The sequence below is a fragment of the Asterias amurensis genome, chromosome 9 (assembly GCF_032118995.1).
Source record: "Asterias amurensis chromosome 9, ASM3211899v1".
Taxonomy (NCBI): domain Eukaryota; kingdom Metazoa; phylum Echinodermata; class Asteroidea; order Forcipulatida; family Asteriidae; genus Asterias; species Asterias amurensis.
Window position 1 is genome coordinate 23,403,374 of NC_092656.1, and position 12,794 is coordinate 23,416,167.

The window sequence follows — 12,794 nt, forward strand, 5'->3', positions numbered from 1 at the left end:
AGACGCTAACTCTGAGAGTGATCGGCTGTTGCCAGCTTGGTATTTATATCCCTGTGTGGGAGTTTGCCGAGTTCCCTTGATGGGGAGATCATTCAAACAAACAAATGAGCATAGTCGGACATGCTCAAGTGCATGGTTCGATCTCCATGGTTCGATATAGTCAATCTCTGTGTGCCCTATTATGGCTTCTGGTTATTCTAGTCAAGTCTAGTCGCCAATCGCACTTGCTCCAGGCTGAAGTAATGTATCCATTTTATAGAGCGTCTCATAAGTAGGAAGGGTAGGAATGTTTTAACTTGAGTGGATAAATGTTCTCGCCTGCTTACATGTATACTAGTACGTTAGAATTCTAGAAAGTTCCAATGGAAATGAAACTCATCCTAAACTGTCAAGGGAGTAGGGGACCCTTTCAAAACGTTTGTGCCACCTTTTCCCCCCTTTTTTTTTTAATAAATATTTTTGTATTTGGTGATGGGCAGGATTAATTCTTTTGCAATTTTAATGCATTCTGCATTTTTACTTCAGCGTCTTTCTAATATAAATAATATTTTTTATAGACTTAATGTAAATAATAATAGATTTTTAATATGTTGGCTAACATGCAGTTATTATTAATAAACAACAAATGTAGAAAGACACAAAAAGTTTACGAAGACAACATTATTTTATTGTCACTTTTATAGTAGCAAAAAATGTCCCAATGTAGTCTTTATTTGGACATACTGACAATAAATGCTGTATAGTCTTGAACATTATACTCTAGGATGAATTAGTAATGTACATATGCATTTAGTATTTACATCAAAATAAGAGCAATTAAAGAAACACTCTGTGGAGTGTGTCTCGGGAAATGCGATCAGAAAGCAACTTGCAAAATATAAATCAATGGAAGAAATGTATAGGTGCTGTATATAATAATAAGTCTAAAAACAAAATTCATTGAAGTTTCTTCATTACATTTTCTTTTGTTTCATTAAGCAAGGGTTTACTTGTTAATGAACTAATCCAGGTTCAAGTCTAGCCACTGTGGTAAGCGAATTAACTTAACTCCCCCCCCCCAAGAGCCCAACCCATGATTCAGGACTCTATCAAGAAACATTCACAGATCTCACCTTTTGAATATAAATTCATCAAAGTCAAAAAATAAACAATTTGAAAGCAGATATGTCACAAATCCAAAGTACGCAAAAATAAAGGTATGCCTAACCTGAAAGAAGTACAATAAGTTACAAAGTAGGTGAATCCTTTTCACTTTGAGCAACAACAAACTTAAAAGTGCATTCCAGTCAAACTTGGGAGAAATTGGGGTAGTATAGAACACTGGTTATTCTTAATGCTGTAGATGCTGTAGATTCTGAGTAATTACCAATAGTGTCCACTGTCTTCACCACATGAACATATTACTGAGCTGTGTTATTTTCTCATAACTCAACATTTGTTCATTGGTATTTTAACTCGAAGCATCGGCCATTACCTTGAAAGCTCTTTCACAGTTACTAAATTGAGTCAGTAATTCTAGTTTTGAAAATTTTGAAATTTAACTTCATCTTGTGAGTTCTTTTTTTGGTGCTAGCGGTGGGAAATTCAAAACCAAAAGTACTGAACAAAAAAGGCAAATTTAGAAAATATTTTTTGTTCACAGTGGGGCATTAACCGACAACAAACATATGCAATAAATTAAAATATATATACAAAGAGCTTGAAATTATAAATGAAGAATTGTTCGGTATGAAGGGATTGACTCTTTCCAACTTCTTTGAGAAATTAAATATTGATCAGTGTTCAGGAGAAAAGTTTTCTTCCAAAAACAATCGAAACATATAGTGGGTGCGGTCGATTAGCTTCCCTGACCCACTCCACAAGCAGTGCACCGGGGGCTGACCCGGGTGAGCCCCCGGAATGACGTCAAAGCTATTCGAACGCACCGGGGGCAGACCGGGGTTGACCCAGGGAAGCTAAACGAACGCACCCAGTGATTGAAACGTCACGTTGCTGCATCAAAATAATTTATAGCGACATAGTTTCCACGCAGGTACATTGTGGGTGTTACAGCAAACCTTATTAGATTGTCTGGGAGCTACTTTGCCTTTTACTGTTCTGGACATTTACATTAAATTGAGATTGATAAAGCTTTTGAAAGTTTGAATTTATATGCCCATTAATACCATGTAAGAAAAAAAAGCTTTTTGGCAAAAAATTAATCCATATCAATTCCGCTAGTTATAATAACAAATATTGACCAGGGCCCAATTGCATGACACTACTAAGCACAAATTGATGTGTGCTTACAGCAAAGACACACACTTTACATGGTGCTGTGAGTGTGGGACTTGTGGTAATTTGTACCAAAAAAAGAGCAATTTTACTTGTTATAATAGTCAACTAAATGCTGTTATGGGCTGCTTTAAAAAAACTGTCTTTAGTAGTCAGCTAGTAAACTAGTAAACTATTTATTACCGACACAAAGTGAGCTTCAATATTTCAAAATTTTCCATGAGATCAGAATGTGCCAATTTTGTTGCCTTTCTTGTAGCCTGTACACACGGGGAAAAAATATACACTGATAGTTCAACTGTACATGGTACCAGATTATTAAAGAAAATAATGGTGAAAGTTAGTTCAAATTTATTTTAAAAGTTTGATGAACTTTCATCATAGGTGTTTGTGTTATGTCCCAACAATTATTTGGATCTCATGTGCTCTTGCTAGAAACACTCCAAAGGTTAAATGAATTCACCTTTCTTAAAATATTATTTAAAGACAAACATGGGGGCATTGGCACACATTATATTATTATAAAGTTCCCTAGTTTTTTAATTTCTTACAATCAAATATGTTCCAGGGTCCAATTTCATAGAGCTATTTAACCACAAAAGTAGCTAAGCACAACAAAATTATGCTTAGCAGAACAAGCTTGTACCAGTTAAACTAACATGTCACATATACAATTGGTAATTGTCAAAGACCAGTCTTCTCATTTCATGTATATCAACATATGCATAAAATAACAAACCTGTGAAAATTTGAGCTCGTTTGGCTGTCGGAGGTGCGCGACAACTATGAAAGAAAAAAACACCCTTGTCTCAGGAAGTTGTGTGCTTTCATATGCTTGATTTCGAGACCTCAAATTCTAAACTTTAGGTCTCGAAATCAAACTCGTGGAAAATTACTTCTTTCTCGAAAACTACGTCACTTCAGAGGGAGCCGTTTCTCACAATGTTTTATACTACCAACCTCTCCCCATTACTCGTTAGCAAGTGAGGTTTTATGCTAATAATTATTTTGAGTAATTACCAATAGTGTCCACTGCTACATGCCAAACAGAAAATGTTTCTACTTAGCAGCTCTATGATGAAATTGGGCCCTGGTCTTGCAACAGGTTTTGCAATGCAATTTGAGTCTGGTAAAATCCGGTTATGTTGCTGTTAGTTTTGGGTTGACATGGGGTAGTAGTTAAAGAGCTACCCATCATCTCTAACTCCGAGTCTGGTGTACATAAAACAAGTATGTGTTTTAATGAATACACACACATGACTGTTATTATGAATACCAATCACTAATTCATCAGCACGGAACAAAACTCAACTTAAATGTTACAAACCAATTACAGAAATTGGCCAAAATATATCCTTTTAATCCAATTCCCATCAGCTGATGTTAAAAGAAGTTGGATATTTAGTTTTAATGTACATTCTACAGTCATATTAAAAAAGGTGGCTAGGAGGTTTATCTTATTAAATAATGCTCCTTCATATATTATATATTACAAAAAATATGAATTTACACACAGCGAAACAGACAGCATTTTTTGTTAAACTGGATGCAGCTCCCAAGCTCTAATAAAATGGTTCGACCACTCGCTTGAGTTGCTGCCAAAAAAACTCAACAAATATTCAATGTATGACAGTCAATATGCGCCTACATTCAATGTATGACAGTCAATATGCGCCTACATTCAATGTATGACAGTCAATATGCGCCTACTCTTGTGCACAACTAAGGCATGATGTAAAATTTAGTGTAACCTTTCCATCAAGAAAATGCACATGTACTACAATACCTCAATCCTGGCCACTTTTCCGGCCAAAACTGACTGAAAACCTCAACTTAAAGACAACCAAAAGCACTGAAGAGTTCCACCATGGGACTCTACAAGTTTTAAGTTCTACAATACATTTGTACACAATTTCAACTACACATTATTTTTTAGTTGTCTTGTCTTTCATGAAATGCAATGCCTTCTGAAGATAAATGTAATAACAGGGAGTTAATAAAGTCTTGGGCAGACATTTTCTGCTACCTGAATTTCAATTAGCGAAATTTCTATTTCATAATTTTGCTTTTTTTTTAAGCAAAGCATAAAGATATAAAAAGTTGCAAGCAAGTTTTCGCTAAAGCAAATGAGTGACGGAACAGTACAACACCTTTGTGCCCATGCAAACATGCCCCAAATGACTTAGAAAAAAGGAAACAAGAGACACTTAAATTGTTCTGTTGGAAATAAATAACACCACCTCAACTTTCCGAAACCATGACTTCTTCAACGTATATAAATTTTAGAGGCTATTCCATTGTTACTAATAAATCTTATATTGACAACAGAAATCAGAAATCCTCTTGCGTAATGAATAAAGCACCCTCATTGAGGTCAAGTAACGCCGCTGCGTATCTAGATAGAATGACATACATGCAAACACATCATCTAAAACACCATCTTAAGTTGGTTCAGTTAGAAGTGCTGCACACAAGGTTGAAGTGTGAATAGGTCTCAAACAATCATAAAAGTAAACTAAATTAAAACAATGCATTTGATAATTTTGGTTTTAGCACATTACAAACAAAAAAATCAGCACCAAAATGATAAGATCTAGTATGCATAAAGTTTTCTGTTTGACATAAATGTTGACAAAATGATAGGCTTTTAAGAAACAAACTTGGAAAATGTGAAGTAAGTTTGTAACAACTGATCTCTGTTATTTCTTAAAGGCTCATGGGCAACAGGTTTTGACCTATTTTCATGTAACTCCCCCAAACAAACAAAATATTAAAACAATTCATTGAAACATGTAAAGTATAAGGGGTCTGGTAGTGCTACAAAAACAATCTAGAATTTGTAATGCTGTTTTAATTTGTAGAATGTAGATTATTGCTCAAATTTCATAATAAAACAAACAAAACAAGAACATTGTTTTTGACAAGAAACGGCTTCAGGCACACTATGTTTTTTCTCGCGCTTGCAGTGGCATTATGTGATAACAGCAGACACAAATCTTACAAAATATTTGAGAGCTCTGCATGGACTAAATGGTTCAAAAATAATACTTTGTTTAGGAAACGGGGCTGAAGCAATGAAAATATGCAATAATGCATCATGGAATAATGACAAAATCAGGGCCCGCCAAAATGTGCGCTTGCGATCACCATTCTCGGCTTACTGTTTGAGGGCAGAAATTCTGCTAGCTTTGTAAGCGAAAAATGCCTGGTAACGTAGGCTTTATGAAATTGGGATCTGGTGTTCCCAGGTCACATCTAACCACATTTCGATATTGGAGGGCATGACTTTCACATTCAGCAAGTTTCATAGATATACCACTTCAAATTTCTAGCTGATTTAATAAATGCTTTCATGTCACTTTAAAAGAAATGCTATTATCATTTTTATGTTGTGGGAACAGTTCACATTAATCAATACATCAATCATTGCCTTCCACTGTTTTAAATTTTAAAAAAACCTCTTATCCACACATTTTCCCTTCTCACTCACTCTCACTCTTATACAAGATAGGCTTTAACGTGGGGTCTGGTCTTGACCCTAGCTGGACACAACACGAGACCAGCAACCCGAAAGCCACAGCTACCTGCTATGGTCACCGCTGGACCATGAATCTTGCCGGTGCTCCCTGTGTCTCTCCGGCCGATGATCGGACCAATCTGACGGCCGGTGATGCTCCCCTCTGTCCCTCTCCCGAGACCCGTCCTTTCTTCGTTTACTGTCACTGTGAGAATGATGGAAGCGGTCATCCCTGCTCCCGGACTGATGCTGGCTGTGGCTTGAGTTGTCTGTTTTGTCGCTGTTGCGTCGTCTGTTGTGCTCCTCCCCTCGGTTCCCATGATATGATCTCCCTGATGGAGGGTCTCGTTCCCGTTTGCTTTCATTGTTATACCTGAGAAACATAACATGACGCATCAAATCAAGACATTTTTCTCCGACAGCACATGGAAATATTTAAGATAACTACCCTTCCACTTAAAGCCATTGGACACTTTTGGAACAGAACAAAAATTAAAAGTTCACAGATTTACAAATAACTTACAGGGTTTACATCAACATGATGTCTTAGCAACAAAGACTGCCTTTACTACTGGACAGCTGGGCCCAACTTCATAGCACTGCTTTGCGGCCGATTTTGTGCTTACTGCATGATTTCCATTTTATAGCACTGCTAACCGTAAGCACACGAAAAGGAAGGCTAACCTTCCGGTGCTAAACGCACGGAAATTAATGACGTCTTAATGCAAATCCACTTTTTCTACTAACCGCTGAAATACACTTGCACCTTAGCAAATTTGTCTGCTACAGTAAGCACAACCACTTGCTTACCATTAAGCAGCGCTATGAACTTGGTCCCTGCTCTGCAGTCAACTCTTAGGGCGATGCCCGTGTCTTTATACATGGATACACGGAGTAGGAAATAAAATATGTACCTTGAGATATTTTCTTCTCTATCCCTCCCCGAGTAACTATTACCAAAGCGGTGATTATCATATTGATGAGATCGACTATACGACGATGTGGCGTCACCGGAACCATACCTACAAACAAAAACCCACAAAAATAATCAAGATAAGGTTGGCCTTGTGCTTCATCTTTACGGAATCTGGTTTGAATCTCAGTGTTGAACTGGAGCCTTGTTCATTAGTACAGTTCCAATTATGTCGGTTTCCCACATGTGCGGATCAACATCCCTTGGGGTTTGTACTCTTTAAAGGCAAAGTATACCTTTGGTTTTTGGAACTGCTCAATATTTTTCTAATCTTTTAAAAAGGTAGATGTACATGTATACAATAAGCGTAACATATGAATATTTTATTTCAGGGGATGTCATGTTTTTGAGCCTTTGCTGAAAATCCGGAGCGAATATACTGTCCAAAATTTATGTATCCAGCTGTAGCTATGGCCGGAAGAGCTAAAAAGTCCTTTTCTTTAATGTTGTTAATACGTCTAACAGCCTTAGCCGAAGTTCATTTAGAATTTTGCAACTGGCTTTTTTAAAGGCAGGGTTTACTTTTGGTAATTGCTAACATATGCATAAAATAACTAACCTGTGAAAATTTGGGCTTCAAAGCACAGTTTCAAGAAATAATGGAAAAAACATACCCTTGTTGCAAAGAACTGTGTGCTTTCAGATGCCTGAGAAAGGCTTCATGCTCGAAGTCTTTCTCAGTTTAAAATTTATGGGTGGAAAATGACCTCTTTCTCCAGAACTTCATTACCGGTACTTTAAAGGGGGTCGTTTCTTACAGTGTTTCATTCTATCCACAGCTATCCAGTGACCTTGACCAAATAAATGTGTGTAGTAATTACTTTTTGTAATGACTACATAAGGTATACCCTCCTTTTAATTTTATTTCTAAATTTATTATCTATCTTACCATTAAGCCATACTATACTCAAGGCATGTGAATCAGATTAGAAAAAATATTGTTGTGATATAATAATTGTAAAAGCCTTGATGGAAAGCATCACATACAGAAGAAAATAAATATGCATGATGCAGCAAATGTTTGTCAGGCAACTGTCATCTTTGTCTTGTTCCCTTTGTACACTGCAAACATTGATTATAATGATACCAACATTGGGCCCGACTATTCTCCCTTCCAGCCTCAGTCTGGCTTCACTGATAATCAAGATGGCCATTTAATGACACATGAGCAAGCCTTTAGATGAGACAAGACTCCATTTCACACAGTGCAAGGGAGTAAGATATTCTCACAGATTATCCTCTTACTTTTGGTACCACTTTCAAGCCAGTTGACCAACCATTTAAACCCATTGAGCTGCAAGGATTGTTTGTGATGGCACAACTTTGCACAGAATTAACTGTGTACATAAGGGCTGTATGCTTCGTTTTTGAAAGGGCAATGGCACCAAGGCATTTTCTTTCTTGGTAAAGGGCATCCTATGATGAAATTGCAAATTTCTACTGGAGCATTTCAAGGGCTCCAAGGCAATGACCAGGGGACACGGAGGCAATCGCCTTCGTTGCCTCCGTGAAGTATCAGGCCTGGACCGTACAGTCTAGATGTATACTACTGTCTACTCATCTGGCATAGTTTTGCAATCAGTTGAAACCATAGTGGATGATAATGAATGGTAAGACAGTAGGAGGGTTAAAGAAAGTGCTGTGTTAAAAAGCAAACCGTTTTTTCCACCCTTCTTGAGTCTAAAACATATGTTTATGTTAGTTTCCTTAAACACTGTTTTTATCCCACTTGAAATGGGGGGTGGAAATATATTTTAAACCTAAATGTCACGCAACAGAAAGCCTCAATGTGATTTGTACAGTTAATTGGATTTTAAATGTTAATTGTGAGTTTCAAGTTTCAACATTTATAATTTCTAGGTTCCAGAAAGATGACAGTACTTCAAACAAAATTCTACCTTGGAGCGATCAACTTGAAAACTGGAAACTGAAACAGCCCCGGGGGCCCAATCTCACAGAAATGATCAAAAATACCGCTTAGCATGAAACAGGTAACCAGCCAAAATAGCATGTAATGAATACTGTTTGTAACCGGTTCCTAACATAATGTTTGGGAAGCACTAAATAATGCTTAACCAAATTTTCAAACCGAGCCGTAAGACAAATCTAAACAAATTGCAGAGAAGAAGTATATGATCAAATAAATCTAGTGTATTAGGAGGGTATGTAAAGAGCAAACCCAAGATAGCATGCACATATTTATGAATGCCAAGTTCAGCTGTATGAAGAATGATGCTGAGTTACAATGGTCACAATGGGCCGTATTTATGACTGCGTGTGGGTGCTCTCTATATATTAGTATCACTTCTCTGGAGGCATATATTCATTCATACCAAAAACAGTTATTAAAGACTGGAACACATTACCACCACAGACATCACATCCATCACAGACAATAAGAACGCACAATGTATCAATTTAAGGTAGCTGGTGTGCTCATGGAACCAACATAATCAAAGGATAACACCAACCAGAATAATTCTAGTTAATTCTAGCAAATAAGCATTTATAGTTTAATATGTGTTAGATAAAAAGGTCCCATGCAAAACAAGTAAATAGCCAAAAGAATGGCCCTGCAACATGAGTAGAACAATTCTTCATTTGGCAAAAGAACACACAGATATTCTGCTGATTTTTTCAACTTTTTGGTTAAAGGTTTTTGGAAGCTAGGTTTCACTGAGTGGCAATTGACCTTGGTTGGTGGCTGGCCGCTGTCAATGGACCTAACTCAAGTTTATTAAAAAGAGACTGTGTGATTTTATGGACCAGTAAATCTATGCATATTTACTACTATGAATAGTTCACCGAATAGTCTTGCAAGTACATTGTATCAAGAAAATTCATTACCCTTCATATTCCAATTGCACAGAGCTGCTTAAGTTAAGTAGAAAACTTTGCTTACAAAGTGTACCATTAATGACTTGTATCCTGCTTGTTTTTGCTCAGCAGAAAATTGTCAATCAACATCAAAGTGGCTAAGCAAAAACAATTGTGCTTACCAGATTTAGGTTAACGGCCAAAACTTCATGTCAAGTGTACCATTTGAGACTGGTATCCGCTCATTTTTGGTAAGCAGAAAATTCATACTTTTAAGCAGCTCTATGAAACCCAGAGAACCAGCCAGAGAAAATAAACACTATTTAGCATTTGGTTGGTAACCTGATTCTGGTAAGCAGCTTGATGACATAGGCCAAAATCTAGGTTGTGAATGTTTAAATATAAACAACATAGGGACACTGATGTCTGATAATCAAACAACTTCATTACCACAACACACCACAACAACTGTCAAACCACTCCAATACCACAAAACACCACAACGACATTCAAACTACACCAACACCCCGTTGTTGTTAAAAAAGCAGTGCATTTTCATTACATTGCAAGGAAAATGGAATGAGAAAAAAGAAAAACAGCACAGCAAAAAAAAGGAAGACAGGATCAATCCTAGGTGAGGGTATAACATGCAAGGATTGGCCTTACCTGTCCCTAAACGGACCCCTAGTAGGTCCACGGCCATCCTGCCGATGATCACCACTGTATCGATCTGCCGAGCCAGGGGGACGTTGGTGCATGCGAGGGTTGGTTGGGAGTGGGTGACCACTAGGTGGGTGTAGGAGGGGGGTAGGGGGTAGACAATAGAACAAAGGACACATTGTGATTACATCGCAAGTGCATCTTTGGGCTATTTCTATCCCATTGGGGTTGGGAATCCATTTATCCATATTTGTTTTTCGCCAAAAGTTTTTTCGAGTGAACTTCTTGTGAGTGGTAATTTTCTCATATCGTTTTTTAACAATAATGAAAATTTAAGTAGTGGTAAAGATGACAGTATCTTAACTTGATAAGATTCTGGGCAAGTCCTGGTACAAGGAAAAAGGGTAATTCCTGATTTTGAACATGCTACTTTTTTGTACCACACTTGGGATGACCAAAAATACAACCACAGTGGATCGTTTCGAACATGTTCTTGGAATAATTCACTTTAATGTACATTCAAACTAAAAGGCAATCTGCTTAAAATACTCAACGCTGGTGAATAAACTTATTACATAAAACTGTTTCAAGACACCCCAACTATTTATACCAAAATAACAAAATGCACAATGACCTCAACTCAAAAACATATTGCATACCAACTGAAAATCCACTATTGCTAAACTTGTAATCAACAAGTAAACGCATGTGTTCCAATATTTCAAGCACTGATTAACAAGCAAGGACCAAACACAGAGCACACCGGCTTACCTTTCCCTGTCGCCCCTGGATCGCTCCGATGCCCCCTCCCCACCAGAGAGGGGTCGTTTGATTCCCTGCTGGTGGCTGTAGCTTTGGGTCTGTCCCTGGCCTGGGAAGTACCCTTCTCTTGGTTTAGATCCCCCAGCCCAGTCTGGAGCTCTCTGCTTGTGACCTTGTTGATTCCCACCGGTTGAATGTTTCATCTACGGAGCAAAAGTTATATATTATTTGTGTTTTTGCACATACACTAAATTTAGACAAATTCTTCCCCCTCTTAAAGGCAGTGGACACTATTGGTAAGTACTCAAAATAATTATTAGCATAAAACCTTACTTGGTGACGAGTAATGGGGAGAGGTTGATAGTATAAAACACTGTGATAAACGGCTCCCTTTGAAGTGACATAGTTTTTAAGAAAGAAGCATTTTTCCACGAATTTGATTTCGAGACCTCATATTTAGAATTTGAGGTCTCGAAATCAACCATCTAAAAGCACACAACTTCGTGTGACAAGTGTGTTTTTTCTTTCATTATTATCTCACAACTTTGATGACCAATTGAGCTTAAATTTTCACATGTTACTTGAAAGGGCAATGGCACCAAGGCATGTTATTTTATGCATATGTTGAGATACACCAAGTGAGAAGACTGGTTTTTGACAATTACCAATACACTGTAGTGTCAAGTGTCTTTAAAGCAAAGTATACCTTCAGTTTTTTTTCAACCATTAGCTTGTTTTAATCTTATATAAATATGTAGATGTATACAATAAAACTAAAATGTGAAAAATTCATTTCAAAACATGGTCACGGTTTTTGCCGAAAATCTTGAGCGGTCATGTCCAAGCAGGAAGAATAATCCGTATTTGGAATACACAATCTAAGATGCATTATTGACACTCGCAGTATTAATCACATGTGAGACAATCTTATGGGTCCGATGTCTGACTGTGTATTAAAACCACTATGAGTGTAAACATCTAAACAGATTCAAGCCTTATTTATTTTTTTTATTTTTAAAAATAGTTAATGGCCCGATATGTTTACTCTAGCAGAGTATTTGTCGAAGGCTAAAGAGAAAAACTCTGCTTGGGTTGAAACATCAGGCCACTTTACTGTTTGTTTGCATTAATACCATAGATCATTTTGGTTAATAAGCAGTTTGCAACAGCTAATTCTATTAGAAAAATGTGTTCCAACAACTCAGATTACTGGTTGACATTCTAGACCATCAAGCACTTCAACATACCTCTTCCCTTTCGTCGTCTCGTTTCCTCTGTGCATGTCTATACAATTTATATAATTTCTTGGCGTCGTACTCGGTGAACTTTGCAACAAACGTCCACAGGTAGCTAAGGAGCAAGAAATTGGTTAAATCAATTTAGACGCAGTTGCAAAATATGCAGATATTCAATCATGTTTTTTTACTTGGTTCATTCAAACAGTTCAGCCTTCAAGAGACATCGTAAACCCAGCCTTTTAAATTATTTTGTCTTGAAAATTGGATTATTTCTTTTACTTTGCAGAAAACTGGATTAATTCTTTTGCTAATCAGTTGGATTTATTCTTTTCCCTTAAGGATTCTTTCTTTTGCCTTGCAGACCAATTGGATTTATTATTTTGCTTTAAAGAAAATTTGATTTATTAAAATTGCCGATAAAGCAATGGAAGACTTTTGGGACGCTTGGTGGCAGCAGACTTACCAGGTAAAATCCATTGTTCTCAATAAAGTGGGCATGCTAAGAACTAAATAAACAATGGAAATTTACCTAGTAAGTCTGCTGTAACCTAGC

General features: G+C 37.1%; 1 protein-coding gene across 3 annotated transcripts in view; it reads right to left on the reverse strand.

Moving 5' to 3' along the window:
- Positions 1 to 676: 676 nt before the first annotated feature.
- Positions 677 to 12,794, reverse strand: part of LOC139942260 (chromodomain-helicase-DNA-binding protein 1-like) — a 42,925-nt gene continuing 30,807 nt past the window's right edge. For 2 of the 3 annotated variants that reach the window (XM_071939053.1, XM_071939051.1), the window contains exons 34-38: positions 12,251 to 12,353; positions 11,013 to 11,206; positions 10,248 to 10,367; positions 6,706 to 6,813; positions 677 to 6,164 (exon numbers count right to left, since the gene is read on the reverse strand). In XM_071939053.1, coding sequence (XP_071795154.1) covers positions 5,855 to 6,164; positions 6,706 to 6,813; positions 10,248 to 10,367; positions 11,013 to 11,206; positions 12,251 to 12,353 — 835 coding nt within the window. In that variant the 3' untranslated portion in view covers positions 677 to 5,854. The remainder of the gene's footprint in view (positions 6,165 to 6,705; positions 6,814 to 10,247; positions 10,368 to 11,012; positions 11,207 to 12,250; positions 12,354 to 12,794) is intronic. The other variant, XM_071939052.1, reaches the window with a different exon arrangement.